This window comes from Sphaeramia orbicularis, chromosome 21, assembly GCF_902148855.1.
Source record: "Sphaeramia orbicularis chromosome 21, fSphaOr1.1, whole genome shotgun sequence".
Taxonomy (NCBI): domain Eukaryota; kingdom Metazoa; phylum Chordata; class Actinopteri; order Kurtiformes; family Apogonidae; genus Sphaeramia; species Sphaeramia orbicularis.
This window is the reverse complement of record NC_043977.1, coordinates 19836040-19852650: the sequence shown is the minus strand read 5'-3', so window position 1 is coordinate 19852650 and position 16611 is coordinate 19836040. Positions and strand designations below refer to the sequence as shown.

The window sequence follows — 16611 nt, the reverse complement described above, 5'->3', positions numbered from 1 at the left end:
TTTCTCTCTACATCTCAGACTGATCATTGGTTTTTTATATTTATCTTGCTTTCACCTTTGTACATATTATTTACAAGATTTAAAATAAGTCTTTCTCTCTATACAACATCAATAGTACAGTGTTATCACATCTCCAGCGGCTTCTCCTGAAGCTTAAGATTAGATTCATCTGTTTTAGATTTCACACACCGACGTCTTTGAGCCACAGAGCAGCAAACCGACAGAAGGGCTCGACATGCACCGAATGTCCAGGTGTGGCTTTCTCTCACTGAGGGCAGTCGGATGGCGAATCGACGACAAGGATGGTCCTCTTATATTCACCCACATGAGAGGTCCTTCGCTCTGTAGCACCACAACAGGGTGTTTAAACAGAATCACTGAATGGGGACACTGTTGAGGACTTGCACCTTAAAAAAAAAAAAAAACATAATACGACCTAAGCGCATCTGCCTGATCCCACCCCTACTAAAAAAAAGAAAAAAACAAAAGAAAAAGACAAAAAGGGGGAAGAAATGTTGCATAGAATCAATTCCGACTTCAAAAAACAGAAAATTCTGGTGCAGCCGCTTAGAAATGTGGCTTTTTTTCAATAAACATTTAACTCCTGAGACCTTCCAGACCCCGTTTGTTTTTGGTTTGGAAAAAGAAAAAAAAAAAGGAAAAAAAAAAAATTGCTGTACCCTTAGACTTAAAAAAAATAGCATTGTGTTTGTGTGACATCACATATAAGTACTACTTTAAAGAGACTAAAACCCTGCAGTGAATACACATTTGCACATCTATATATATCATTTCGATAACTATCTTGAGGAGAGAGGTGGATGGATTAAAGTGCATTATACTGTATGAAAACAAAGCCCACAGTTATTACATGCAGGGCAGGAAATGAACCGCCAGTTACGACTATTCGTTCCTATATTCAGCCAGATATCAGTTCGGTTTGGACATATTCAAAAGACCTCTGAGGAGACGCTTTATTGTTGACATTTGCTGACTGGTGTTCATTTCCGACCCTGGTCACATGCAAATAACACCAGACACTGAAGGATATTTGTTTTATCCGTTACTCTTTAAAAAAAAACAAAAAAAAAAAATCAACATACAGTACCAACATGGTGCTGGTATACTTGGTCAGGGGGCACTCATATTAATGACATGAACACGTCACCAGTTTTATACAGCAAAAAGGTGCCACTCAACTCACAGCAAAATACAGCAAAATGGGTTAACACGTCTCACGGTGATCCACACAGCACAGGGATGACGTAGACAGACCAGGTGAGAGTGAACTGTAGCTGCACTCCTCACTTTAAATCAGTTCAGCAGAGGAGGAAGAGGAGGAGCGTATGAGCATCTTTTTTTTTTTCTTAATTTTTTTTGACCCGAAATGTTTTAAGGCTAAAGCGCACACAGGACTCACTCGGGATCAGGAGCAGCAGCTGTGAGGTTTTCCAGCACAGTGGGAGCGTGAGTGTGTGTGGGATTTTCACTGCAGACTGAACTGACTTCTATATACATTAATCATTCATACTCGTTTTGAACAAGCACGTGACGCGGAAATGTGATACGACGGCTGACATCTACACAGACGCGTAATATAATGCTTTTTTTTTTCACGTGAAAACAGCAAAGCTTAAAAATGACTGTGTGAGTAGTGCTGTACACACTGTTGATAAATGAAAAGACAAAAAAAAAAAAAAAAAAAAAGTGAAGCTGCATCTAATGGCATATTGAGCCACATGTCTAAACATCCCTTTTATCCCTTATCTTTTAAAGTAAGACCAGTAAACAAAAAAATAGGCAATTTTCTTAAAACGTAAGACACCTAAGCAGAAAGTAATGTCCTTAAGGAGAGGATGTGTATTGGCACATCTGGCAAAAGACAAGGATGAGACTTGGGTTTGGCTTGCTGGCCGTTTCATTGGAAACAGCAGTGCTTTGCAGGGCACTAAACATGCAGACGAGCACGCCGTGTTCACATCACTCAGCCTGGGCAGGGAGCACGCTAGAAGGCTAGCTACAGCACTGTGCGCAGTTGCAGGCATTTAACAGCAGAAGAAGATCCATGCACATGAGGAGACAAAGTAAATTGCACTTAAAAAAAAAAAAAATCAACGTAGAAATGAGCAGGACATTCAAGGGAATTAAATAACCCGATTAATTCCAATGTGGTTATTTGATATACAAAGAAAAAGGAACTACCTGAAGACAAGCGCAGTCTTGTTTTGCAGCTTAATTTTGTGCACGATGGGATTGAACGCAAATACAAGGCCAAGATATTCAGTCAAAACTCCTCATTTCATTAACGCACAGATTTTACAGTGTCTTTAGAGTCGCAGTGTGAAACCGTTTTGATCCCCACTATCATCCCCCAAAATTTTTAGTTCAAAACCTAAAAATGGTGTTTTGTTTTGTTCCTTCAATCCCCACGTCTGCTTTTGGGAGACAGGTGTCTGAGTGGCAGGTGAACACACAATGAGGTAGAACATAATGTTTCATGACCGTCCAATCACAGCACAGAACATGAGACGATATCGCCGGCGCGGCCTCTGACGCGTAGCAGCCGGTGCGAGCCTCCGAGGGCGCAAACTCATCAGCTCGGGAAAGAAAACTGCACGCAAGCCGAAGCCTCAACACAGACCAACACACCAACAAGTGCTTTCAGATGGAAGGACCCATTAAATGGTTTGAACCGTCACAACAATCCGGTACAAAATACAGTCATCGCCTTCAGACACAAACCTGCACCGACTACAATATATGAACGCAGTTCCCCGAAAAGATTCAGCTGCAGATTTCAAATCAAGTCACAAGTTAAATCTCATTCCACTTGTAGCTGCACAGTAGTATTTTTTTTTAATCCAGATTTGTCCAGTTAAAAGCTTGGGGCAGAGCTCAAGACAAACCCTGACCACATTCTAGTTTGGTTTTACAACAATCTTAAAAGCTCGAACAAGATTATAGAATAAAATAAAGACCTTGGGCTGTAAAGTAGCGAAATCACTTGTATTTTCCTGCAAAGATCACTGAAAATCACGAGAAAAACAAAAAAATGTGCTACTTTCTTTGGATTGTAATTTAAAAAAAAAAACAACACATTTAAAGAATTTTTTAGTCATAAAATGATTTATGCCTAATTTATTAATAAAAAGGAAGATAATCAGCAAGAACGATTGCACGTGAGCCCGGGAATGAAAGGGAAGGAATGAGAGAAAGAGCAATAATCCTCACTCTTCTCTGCATGAGTGACGGTAAGTGTTATTGCTGATTCATTTTGACTGATTCAGTCAGAAACTCAAAAAATTCTGAAATGTCATTTATCCCCTACAGCTAGCGTGGCATCCTTACTAGGTTTTACCAATCTTCGTCTTCTCCTTCTAGAGGAGAGTGTGTGTGGAATGCTCAGCTTGGTCAGGAGGGAGGATGCAGTGACATGCTGGACTCTTACACTCGACTGCAGTTACAGCAGTGGGCAGTCGCATTTTACTTTTTACTTTTCACCTGTTGTGTTTTCAGCAACACTATCCACCAGCAACCACTGCAGGTAAGGATAGTGATGTTGATGGATGTAAAAAGGTTGGAGACGCAACCACGGATATCTGAGGATGGTGACAAAGTCCTCTACACTCACACTCACCAACACAGATAGGTAGACAAAAGTTGTTACAGAAGGGTTGTAAAGAGTCGCAGAGTAAAACTGCGCAAGGATGTTACGAGTAGGTATTTGTGTGTCTCTGTGTGTGTGAGTGCGTGTAAGTGTGTGTGTGTGTGTGTCTACGATGCCCTGCATTACATGTTAGACCTGTGATATGATCTGCATGTTGAAGCTGGGGGAGCGGGACTGCTTGGTGAGAGGAGCTCCAGGCGACAGGAGGTCCTGAGCCTCCTCTGGCCTGATGAGGTGCTCCTCCTGCAGACTGATGGTGGAGTGGCGGTGGGACCCGCCCGTTGGAAGCCCCCCCTCCTTGTCAGAACCCCCCGCCGCCTCCTCCCGCTCCACGCCGCCGCCTCCGTTTAGGTTGAAATTCATGCAGTCAAAAGACTTGCTAGAGGAGGTGCTGCCAGTCCGCACCAGCGTGGGCCCTGCAGGGAAGCTCAGGTGTTTCTTTATGGGGCTCAGCTGGATGGCATCCAGGTCGATGCTGGCTGGGGGCGACTGACGTCTCTGGTGGTGCCTCCTCACTGCTGCCTGGTGTTCTGCCGCCAATTCCGCCTGTTTCCCCGCCTCTCTCTCTCGCTCCCTCTCCTTGTCCTTCTCCCTGGACAGCCGGGCGGTGATGGCCTTCTTGATGCTGCTGCTGCTGCTGTTCAGGCTGCCGCCCCTCGGCCCCACGCTGCCGCTGCCGGCCTTGGTGCCGCTGGGTTGGCTGCTGTTCGACGCCCCGGAGGAGAAGCCCTCGTCTGGGTCGTTCACGTTGAAGGAATCCTCCCCGCCACTCATACCATCAGCATCTGCACACGGACAGGTATGAACGTCCACAAAAAGAGAAAGTGTGATAGAAAAACAGAAAAGTGAGTAAAACCGACATGAAAGGCAATGACTGAGACAATACTGACAAACTTAACTACATGTGCTTTACTTTGTAGTATCATATCATCAATTGAGTTCTATTTTTATCATTTATATTAAAAAGAAATATGTTATTGATGAAAGGACCAACATCCAGAATCTAGATATTTCACAATAATCCAGAGAAATCCTGCCAATTCTTGAAAAAAGTGACTACATTTACACACACACACGCTAATATTTTACTATTATTCACATATTCACACACCATATTCTAAATTTGGGTCATGTAAACAGCATATTAAGTATTAAAATTACTAACAAGGCTTTATTCTGACTGTGGCATTTTCTCAAGACATGGGGCAGCATGCAGATATTTATCTGGTTTTAGGAGCGATCTTTGGATGGTATTCAGCACATTCAGGAAATGCATCTCATTTGGGGCCTTTACTGCAGTTTGTGACACATGGCGTTTTGCCTGTTACAGTCACAAACCGAAGAGCCTAAGGAAGAGATGCAAACTTACAGGAAAGCCTGCATTTCTGCTTAGAACAAGTAATACACCTCCTTTTAGACATTATGAGATATTAAAATGGTTTTGGACATGTTGCAAATGTTCCAACACCTGTTTGGAGGCTGTGTTTGCATGTGGGAAAGTTCTTTTACATTAAATTAATTACATACTATTCAATGTAAATAGGAATATTAGTGGAATATTCATTTTCATTGGTCATATATAGTAGAAATACTGTCTTTTACAGAATAAAGATAGCAACAGGTATATTTTGTGCATGTAAATGTAGTCAGTGATGCCACCAGCCTGCAGCAAACAAACTACTGGGAGTTTATAACTAATACAGAATAAAGTAAGATGAGTAAATTGTTGTCTCCTATTTAGTATGAGCTCCACAGAGCATGCTGCTTCATTAGCTCACTTATTATGCACCAAACAGGAGCACAATTCAATAAAGTACACGACGACCTTGAGCTACGAAACATGTGATGTAATTCCAATTGACTAACACTTTGTCTGACTGTTGGTGTTGTGTGCGAGTTCAATAACATGCCTTATCAGAGAGTAGCACAATGGTCATAGTTAACATATATCAAGCTTAACAAGTAGCATCTAATGATATTTTGGCACACCATAGACATTAAGCAATCTATAGGAAAAATATCAAATTTTATAATCCATTCATGATCTTACTGGAAGCTGAAAGAGAAAGAGATGATAAATTGAATTAGAAAAAAATAACAATGTTATTGCAAGGAAAAGTCTGTTAAAAGGAGAGACAGAGGGCCAGCCGTCTGTCTCCGTCATGCATCGTAGGGACAAGCAAAACTGGAGGATAAGGAACCACAGGCAGCACCAGAAAATAATGGAGAAACTTAGAAGAAAAGGTCTGGACTGACATGCACATAACACGAGGAGAAGACACATGCTCTCCTGCCCCATTCCTCATTTCTCCTGCAGCACCGTCCCAGTGGTCACGTAGTTGGCCGGCAGAGACGAGCCCGCCAATCTGTGGAGAGCACTGAGGCGAGTCCACACACCTCGTCAGATCAATAGCACCCCGGGTTAAAGAGCTGCCAGCTCATGATGCAGGCCATCAAAAGCAGACCCAATCCTTTTCAAGTCTGAAAAGTCCAGGCTTTACAAACAGACTCATAAATTAAAGGACTGTGCTGTGGTTTTCAGTGTTTTGCACTTCTCTTTCCCTTCCACTGGACTTTCAGTATGCTTTGAAAATTGGCCTATTTCGAGGTAATATCCCATTCTTTGTCTCTTCTTTCCCTCCTCCATTGTGGTTATACATTACAGAACAGTCTGCCACAAACAACATTACTAAAACCATATCCTAGTTACAAATACATGAATGTAGAACCAGTGAAAATATGCTTGGATCAACACAATAGACTATGATTACAACAATGTTTAACATCAAAAATCATTTTATAACTGTTGTCTCTCACTATTATGGAGTTTCTACCATCTTGGAAAATGTACAGATGTAGCAAAAACTAAACTATACAACTGAATATATGCATATCCACCAAATGTTAACTATTATGTATCAGCAACCTCAAGTAAGTTTGGATTGAACATGAGTTAAGATTCTTACTAAAGTGAAATTAATGAAAATAAATGGCTTCCAAGAAAGACAAAGTTCAAGCAAATTAGTTTAGTATACAATGTCCGTATACATATATGGAAGTCTTCAGAGGTGACTAAAAATAAACAGAGGTCTACCAATATCAGTGAACTAACATGCTTCAGAAAGCCTACAGAGAAATAAAGTGATCAGTCTACTCTAAAAAAATTCTCTTTTACACTTCTGCCGACTGCACCAACTTTGAGGATTGCTTTACGGCTAATGAACTGAGATCAGTAAACATGCATGGGAAGAGGACAAGATGGGACTCAGACAAAACACTGACCATGAGCCAGGGGAGGAACTGATCTTCGGTTATGTCAAGAGATCTGACTGATGTTACACAAACGGAAATAGACACATATAACAGGACAAAATGGGCTGTATGCTTAGTCCTTGGCAGTGGAGCAGCCTTTACTGTAGCGATATGTTAACATTTAGGCTTCTGTCATTGGAAATGTTAGTGCTCAGGATTGAATGCTTCTGCAAAAAACTTCCAAGCTTGCTGTAGCGTGCGCATGCATGATGAAGGGTTCGTTCCCACTCACTGAGCTGTGGGGGCAAAAAAAAAAGCAAAAAAAAAAGAAATAAATTAGAATACAATGAAGCTCCTGGACTGCAAAATAAAAAGGAAAGCACCTCTCTGCAGAATGGCAGCAGCAGATGGAGCTGCTGGTCTGGGCGACCCAAAAATTACATGGTGAGAGGTGGTACAAAAAAGAATATTTGTGCCAGATTTAAAAAAACAGATGTATTTTTTCCTGTTAAACCTGCAGAAAAAAAGCAATTCTTAGAGATGAAGAATTGAGCAAGATACCCCAGGAAATACCAGAGTAAAAGGTCAAGCTGCAAGCTGGTTGCTGAACATGCTCAGTGAGTGACAAGGGCAGAAGTTATAAGAATACCGGACAAAGGCTTGATGAGGGAAAAAAATAGAAAGGATATGGCATGATGACAGGCCCATGCAAAATGGCCGCTATAGCCACACTTCCTTCAAACCCAGAATAAGCGACTCTTCCATTCGTGTGGTGAAAAGTATCAGTAATGTGGAAACAGAAGGGTTGTCGGCTGAGGGGTCTGATAGACTGGATGAGTTAGTATACTCTGGGGAAGTGAAGAGGCAGCCAAAATGGAAAAAAACGGCAGAGTTAACCCGCTCAAGTTGAGGAGGGGGAGAAAGAGGAGGAGGGTAGGGAGGATACAGGTCGAAGAGCAACCTCCTCCTGAGACCCTCTCTGCTCTGAGTGTCCGCCCCTGTCCCCTACCCTCGAGTGTGATGGGGGGAATGATGCTGCTGCTGCTGCTGTGCTGGCTGTGAGCCCGCCCTCCTCGCTCCTCTTTGGCTGCAGGCTCCCAGGGATTGTGGTGACGCTGGGCGAGGCTAGGAGGATTGACGGTGAGGCTCAACTCTGCATCGCTTGAGTAGTCAAAACAATCTGGGAGTCAACAACACAAGACGGGGAAACGTGTTTCTTTAGTGCCAGCGAGCCTCAATCGACTGGGGCATCATCATGGGCCACAGCGGGCCTTGACTTGTAGATTTAAAAAAAAGAAGAGCAGAAAAAGACTGTGATAATATATCTACTTTTTTTAACTGCTCCTTTATAATAAATAAATCAATCAATAAATAAATAAAACGAAAGGCGCCATTTTGTCATGAGTTTCTCCTAACTTTGGAAACCATAACTTTTCACTGCACCGTTTTCTCTAGTGATCGAGATCACAACAAACATTTCATGACAGGACAAGCGAAGAGAAGCAGTGAGTGACACGAGAACTACAACACAGAGACTACATGACCACGGTAACATACAGTCACTGACATAAAACACCATTTGGACAGTGCTAATGGTGTGGCTCGTTTCCCCTTTTCGCCGCTTAGAACAAACATCAGAAAAATTATTCTCACCAAGAAGTCCCCTCTTGCGGGCTTTCGCAGGTTGAAAAAACAGTAGAAGCTCATAAGTTTACAGCTTGAATCATGACTGCTCCCACTCCTTGCGTCACTGTCTTATCCGACCTACCCTCGGGTACTAAATGAGTAACAAGCATGACAAAAGTGTGTACTAATGAATCTACTGTTCTGTCGCGTCTCTCCTACCCCGCTGAAGTGCTGAAGCTGTGACGGTAGGTGTGTTTCCTGCTGCGGTCTTACCCTCTCTCTTCCAGCGGTGGCGCCGTATGGAGGCGGTGGTGATAGCTGAGATGGAGATGCGGCTAATGGTGGGCGTCACCTCCACCTGGAGCACCTTACGGCCTCGCGGCTCATCGGGGGCGCTGTCTGGCAGGGAGTTCTTCATCGCATTCCCCAACTAAGGTTGACACAAATGGTGATATTACTACATTGTGAGCCTGATTTTGAGTTGACTGATGACTGGCAGGGTTTTCACATTACTAAAAACTAAAACAGACACAAGGGGGTAACGATAATGAGAGTTCTCTGTTATATTTTCTGTCATTTATAGTCACACTAAATACCAGTTCAAACCCCTGTTGAACCGATGTATTATGTGGTTATTTGGTTAATGGCAGAGTGAATAGAATAGAATAGATAAAATTAGGAATAAGCATTTCTTTTTTGCTTTTCTGGCAAATATTTGAGTATAATGGGCAAATCTGCTACCAGCTGATCAGGCCTGTTGTAGCCTGTGCTGACAAGTGATTAAAAAAAAAAAAAAAAAAAAAAAAAAACATAATTTGTTCAGTGTTCTTAGTGGTTTTATTTGACTGGGGCTTTGCGTCCTGCTACTGAGCGCCAAATGTAGATAGATTTTCCATTTGAGGGGTAAATCTTGGAAGCCCGTCTGCTACACTGGCAGGTAAACATAATAAACTATGCAGAAAGTCTCTGCTGTGTTCTGGTGTCATTTACAGCAGTGCAATTTCCATTTTCTGAACTCAGCACTCAAGACTCACCCCTACTCTGACACTGGATATTTTTTGTTCTAACACTGATCATCTGAATATAACCCAGTCAGAAGTACAGGGTGGGGAAGCAAAATTTACAATATTTTGAGGCAGGGATTGAAAGACAGTGTATGACCAATTAGTTTATTGAAAGTCATGAGAATGTATTTGCCACAAGAAAATTGACATAATAGAAAATGTTTTTATTCTATGTGTCCTTCTTTTTCAATAACTGCCTTCACACGCTTCCTGAAACTTGCGCAAGTGTTCCTCAAATATTCGGGTGACAACTTCTCCCATTCTTCTTTAATAGTATCTTCCAGACTTTCTTGTAATAGTTTTGCTCATAGTCATTCTCTTCTTTACATTATAAACAGTCTTTACGGACACTCCAACTATTTTTGAAATCTCCTTTGGTGTGACGAGTGCATTCAGCAAATCACACACTCTTTGATGTTTGCTTTCCTGATTACTCATATGGACAAACGTTTCTGAAAAGGTATGGATAATAGTGTTAGGTATGATTATGACATCAATACATATTTGGTTTCAAAACAATTGACGTAGTGCCTGCTGAGAAAAAACAACTAAATATTCATTGTAAATTTTGCTTCCCCACCCTGTATAGTAGGTGGATCATCATAGAATACAGGTCAGAGAATTTATTTTTTTTTTTAATTCTGGCTGTCAGAAATTCTGTCGGACTGGTAAAAGTGTTCTACTTAAGAATTTATCTTGGCACGCGTAAAAGTGTCATAAATTTACTTTCTAAAATATCAGTTTGTTTTGTACTTAGTAAAAATATTTTCCTCATGTAATTTTGTTTTAGACAATGTGGAAATGCTATCCAAATCGTGAATCTGTCTTAAGCTTTGTAAAGTTTTGCACACTATGTAATATCTTTTGCACTTCCTCGGTAAAGTAATTGTAATTCAGTTTGATACCAAGATAAAATGTCTTGTGGATACACATCAAACCAAAAATTAATCTATTGTAAAGGAAGAAATGAAGGCTTGGAGAGGAAGGAGTTCTGGACATAATACCTTATCTCAATGAAATGTACCGAAAAAAATAAATTGAACACAAAATCTAACCAAGTACTATAACATATGACTTATTTGAATGTATTGTATTTAGTTGTTTTTTGTGTATGAGTGGACATCTTTCTTCTGTGCTGCCAAATCACTACCAATGGGTACTAATAAAGAAACCTGAACCTGAAAATGTTATTTATGAGCCAGTGGGTTTTTCTGCCATCAGTCTCGTGAGCCAGGAAATTATATGATAATTTTGGACTCTGCCGGGGCTCTTAGTGAAGATCAAGTTTTGTTTCTCTGTTTGACACTGTACACACTTTGCTGATTCTCTTACCAGTAGAGGTTGGGAGTAAAGCTCCAGCTGGGCTCTGTACAGAATGTCCTCCAAAGCTTCCCGCCCCATCTCCCACTCCCCATTGTATCTAAACAAACAAAAAACACACAGACACCAGAGTTTAACATTGTCATGTTGTGAGCTTATTTGAGTAAAAAGGAGTGTCTGACAAGATGCCTTGAAGTCTGAGTCACATCCCTTGAACTATTATTAGTTATTTAGTAATGCCTGCAGCTACATAGAAAGAGGGAAGGACATCTTGGGCACATATCCAAGTCGGAGCACCTACAACTTCTGTCACACTATTGTTTGTCAACCCCAAAGAAGAAACAATTTCAAAAGAAAAGGAGTAATAAAGCCTGCATCACAAGATCTAGTCTCATGTTTTAAATATGATTTAATGAAAGCATTAGCATAACTATTCATACACACTGTGTTTGTTTTAATTCAGTGAGGCAAGACAAAAGAGCAGACTGTAAACCACCAGGTGTTTTCAGCTCTCAAAAGCACCTCATGGAGATAAATACACAGCAGGACAAATGAGTGATAATATTACTTAGTTTCTGATGTGGCTTTTTAAGGGGCTATATATAGTATTACCACTTTGACATACTAAAAAAACATGACCTAACATGACCATTAATGTATTAAGAATAAAGAACTTTGAAGTTATGATAAAGACAATAATGAATTAGATAGTAGAAATATGCACTGAATGTATTCACACTGATGAGCCAGGGGATTTATGTGACCACTAGAGAGAGTAGTGAGTCACTCTGCTGGTCTCCCGTAGTGAGGAAAACTAACACCACTGGCCTTTGACCAAAGCATCAGAAAGTGTCCAGACGGAATGAGAACTGCTAAGAAATAAAGTCAAAGATAGTGACGAAATGATAAAAGCTGAAGCACTGCTGTTGTTTTCACCACTGGGCACAGCTGTAAATGAAAAGAATGGAGTTTAATGCTGAAAATGCAGGACTTCTTCATGGATAAGACTGATTGTGAGGCTTATGAAGGGATAAAGTTATCATGTGATGTTATTATCTTTGCTAAGTTGGACGCTTGTTGATCCACAGTTCAGACTAAACCATGACAATTCTGACCTTGTTTGGATGATTCCAAACAGATCTTTAGTGCAGCTACAGAAAATGGAGGTGATTCGTGGTATTACTGTGGCTGTTCTGTCTAAAAACAGAGCTGAGCTAACAGAGTTATAATATTATGTAAAATATTGGCTGATACAGTATGTGAGGATTATGAAACATGATGTTTGTGTTTTAAGGAACTTGATGATACCTAATACAAATGTATGTAAACAGATACTTTTTTACTTTATTCAGTGAGTGATACAGTCTGCGGATACATAGCATTGATTTGTTAAGGGTGTCCGTGTAATGACTTCCTCCTGTTACTTAGAGATTGTCATGTGATTAGACTAGTAGAACTGAGGAAAGATTATTTTGATGTCCGCCTTAATCCATCTAAGAAAACGTGGGAGCAACACCATAAACAGGGAAGAGGGGGCATACACTCTCTCGTACACCTAGGACACCATTTTTCACCTGCGGCGAGGGAGCTGGGAACAGACACGGTTGGGTTGGGAAATTTTATCTTGAAAAATTTCCTGACCTGATCAGCTGTTTTTTAGACATGTCACACCAGGAAGCTTTTGACAGCTCTGATGAAAGCTGAAACTACAGCCGAAACTGTCAGCAGGCAAAAAAACAAACAAACAAAAAAATCTTTCCTCAATTCCACTTGTCTGATCACAAGAAAATCTCTAACATTTGGAATGGAAGACATGACAAACGTAATCAATCTATGACTTCCCCCTGCTGTTGATATTTTGGAAAATCAATACTACATAGAGCCCTTTAACAAGAGCTTAGAGTTTGGAGCTAAATCCAACAGAACCACATATACTCAGTAAAAAATGGATAAAAGGAAGAGCTGCAATGCATACTGTGAATAAAGTATATATAGTACAACAAAAGTACAGTGCGTTGAATGGTCTTTGATCCGGAGCTGCACATACAACAATCACCCAAACAGGAGCAAATGAGTGGGGTTCCCTTTAGACTCGCGATGAAAAGACTAGTTGAACTGGCAGGTAAAAAAAAAGGGACTCTGATGTTATGAAGGATGAAAAACAGGGGAACAACACATTTCAAAGCAGATAAGAATAAATAAATATATTAAAACGCTGGAATTGAATAAGTGGATGTATTTGCTCTCGGGTCCACACGTCTCTCCCTCCCTCTCCGTGTCATGTGGCATTACTGCGCTGTAGCATTAGGAGACATATTAACCCAAATCCCAGTGTCCTCTGCGACTGCCAAGGTCCCTCTGCATGTGAGGAGCTGTGGATTCATGTTGCCATTCACGTGTTGCTGCTCCAGCCAAACAGCTAGTGCAAGATTGGGAGCTAGCGCTGCCACTGACATGACCTATGGCGGTGATTACTAAAAAGGCTATTATTTTACCTCACTCTCTCACACACACACAAATGTACAGTCTGTGTTTTTTTTTTTCCAGGGACCCTGGCTGCTCCAATCTACTGATCTCTGCTGTGCACCCTCTTGGGGGCAATGCAGCAGAATGCATACTCATTCTTTCCCATTCCCCCCTGGTTTAAAAATCCCCGACTGTAGTAAATCCAGTTGCTGCCATATCATGGGATTCATCACTGAGTAGGAGCTATCATCGCGGAGTCGTAATCAGCTTTGCAATGACTGTCCTCACAGGGGGATGAAATCACCTGCTCCCACAATGCACTGCCGATTTAATCAGCCTGTACAGTGAGGAGTTTCTGTCCTTGGTAGAGTGCTAACATATGCTGTTAGGAGATTTTCAGCAGTAGATCACAGCGCATTAGAACATAGACTGGCCTCATTAGTGATGTCCTGCGGAGGCAAAAACGACAAAAAAAAAAAGGGAAAACATTGCGACATCTAAAGGCATCTTTGTCCATAATAATATGTGCGCAGGTGGGGAACAAATATGTGATTTTCTTCCAACCAGATATGTTTCATCTATCAGAAAAAGCCATTGTCCTCACTAATTTGTGTTTGCATTAATATGAGGTACTTTATGTAAATATTTGTATTTCTACTCAACTAAAATTTTCTGGAAGTTGCAGTTACTTTTCTCATTACATTGTTCGACCGAATGTGTTAGTTTTGAGCATCTGGGATAAACTCAAGGATGAAGTGTTCCTCCTACTTAAGCTAAATAAACTCGTTAAAACCCCTCTTGGATTAGATGGATTTCAACAAATCTGGAAACAGTATTTTGTCTGAGTTTATGAAAAGTGGACTTTGTAGAGGTATGTGGTTCTCACAGGACAGAGACATTACAAACATATGATGATTTGGAATATGATTCATTACTGGAGATTAAAGCCAAGTTTATACTAAAGTGGAAACTTATCAGCCACTCATCCACACATTAGCTTGCAAAAACAGAAACTGAAATGAAGATTTTCAAAAACTCTCCGTGTGGACAAGGAAAACAAAGACTGGAAAATGATGGCATCACATCTCAATTAGCATGTGTCTGTAGTTGCTTTGTGTACTGAACGTACACCAGAAACATCAGACACAGGTATATGAATCAGTGTATGACTTGTAGGTGATCCAGGTTGACATGAACACCTTTGTGAGTAGGGCTGCAAGATATTGGAAAAAACTGACATTGTGATTTTTTTTTTTAACCCTGCGATGTATATTGCAATATGAAAAAAATACCCAGGAGGATATAATAACTGTGTGGTGCCGACGTAAATGGTTAAACAAATTAGTTGTGTTTCCTCTCGTTGTGGCAACAGGTGCAAGGCACTGTCGACACAGAACACGTTTCAATATCATCCTTCTTACAGCCAAAATAATTCTAGATAACTGACATTGCTTTTCTTTTTGGCACCAAGTCTTCGCTTTAGGGGATTTTCTGTTGTTCGTTGCTCATTTTTCAATGTTGCAGTGTTTCCTGTGGAACTGATATGTTGTGGTGTGGCGGTGTGTAATACAAGGGGGGGCTCGACCGGTTTCTGTCCGACTTATAATACTATGGAGGTACGGGGCAGTACAGTCCATTCCGTTCCACCCGTGGAAGTTAAAGTGAAACTTATCGCAAATTTATCTTTTCCCTACCTCCTGAAGCTTTGCAAACTTTCATTTGAGGGGGCAGGACGTGGTGCTGCGCTATGGCAAAACCTTACCAGTGGAAACTATGCGTTGTTACCAGCGACACACTGCATGTGCAGGGGAGTGATCTGCTTCGGCAAACTGATTGAATGTGATTTGTGGATCGCTGCGCGCAGTGTGTGTCAGATATCCTTGAAATTAGATGAGAACACGTTGAGTAAATTTGCCTCCAACATGGCAGGACCTGCAATGTGACTACTGCGTACATATACATCGCGATGATGACGCTCAAACAATATATCGTGCAGCTCTCTTTGTGAGTCAAGCTCAACTACATATGTACTTGTGCTGTTACAAAATCTACATTGTGTAAAATATACGCTTTGACAACACTTTGGGTAACATAAGCTTATAAGAAAACTGCTCAGCGTCATGAAAGATTAAAGCCTCTGCATGTGCTATGTCCAATATTAGCCATGGTATCCACAATTTAAAATCTGCTGGAAAGAATGTTTGACAGAGTGTTTGAAGCGGTTTGTAGTCATTTTTGTGTTGTAGCGTGGACAGGAATATTTTGTAAAATGGAGCGTGTGTAAGAAAGGAAATACCTGCTTAGAAAAATATGGGTCTTAGTGTGAACAGGTCAAATGAGCTCGACTTATAGATCTTCAGAATACACTCTACAGTTTTCATTGTACCCGAGTGTTTTCAGAAGGTCGTATTAGTTCTGAATTAAAGGTTCAAGAACTCCTTCCACAACCCTGAATAGCTAATAACACCCATGAGATGCATGGACGAAAGCCTCTTAAAAAATAAAAAAAAGTGTGATACATACATGGCATGATAAACTGCAGTCAACATTTGCACCATGAACTCGGGATCCAGCAGCACGCGGTTGCACGGTTCCCTCCAAAGCTTCTGCTGCTGCCGGGGGAAGCCACATACACACAGCCTGAGGAGAAAACACACGAGTCACATGTGTAAGTGGAGTTTAGTCATACTCAACCAGACGGCGACAAAGGGAGGTGGTTTAGGGGGGGAAAAATTGAGTCTGCAGATTGTTTTACTTGCAGCAGCAGGGAACAGCTCAGCTTAGATGAGGCTTGATGGAAAAAAGGGGGTAAAACGTTTTAACTGCTGTACACTTGTGAAGGTTAGGCAAAGGTTAGCCGCTGGGGTGGTGAAGGTCTGTCCTGTGAGCCTCAGCTCAAAGAGCAGGCGTTCTCCCTCTCTGCGATCCTCACAGTCACAGTTTGCAGTCTGTCTAGACTGCGCTCGCTTCAGGGGTTGTCTGTCTGGTTGCTCACAGTAGGGAAGTCTTCATATCCTGAATCTTCAGTATGCTCCTGTGGAACATTCACCAGGGACCGATTCCACTCTTGAGCCTCATATTGTGAATTCCACATCGATCCTTTATTCTAACTCCAGGTGGTCTCGATTTTCCCAGATTCAAGACGGTCCTCTAACAGACTTGCTTTCATTTGGCCAATTACAGACGAAACCCTCAAAGGAAACAGTGTTTATCAAA

General features: G+C 41.3%; 1 protein-coding gene across 8 annotated transcripts in view; it reads right to left on the bottom strand.

Annotated features, from left to right (window-relative positions):
- Positions 1–243: 243 nt before the first annotated feature.
- LOC115411903 (protein FAM126B) overlaps positions 244–16611 on the bottom strand; it is a 47116-nt gene continuing 30748 nt past the window's right edge. For 3 of the 8 annotated variants that reach the window (XM_030124174.1, XM_030124173.1, XM_030124175.1), the window contains exons 9-14: positions 15919–16035; positions 10942–11029; positions 8819–8975; positions 7929–8099; positions 3803–4452; positions 244–407 (exon numbers count right to left, since the gene is read on the bottom strand). In XM_030124174.1, coding sequence (XP_029980034.1) covers positions 375–407; positions 3803–4452; positions 7929–8099; positions 8819–8975; positions 10942–11029; positions 15919–16035 — 1216 coding nt within the window. In that variant the 3' untranslated portion in view covers positions 244–374. Of the gene's footprint in view, positions 408–645; positions 4453–7928; positions 8100–8572; positions 8594–8764; positions 8976–10941; positions 11030–15918; positions 16036–16611 lie in introns of those variants that run through there. The other 5 variants (XM_030124179.1, XM_030124177.1, XM_030124180.1 and 2 more) reach the window with 5 other exon arrangements.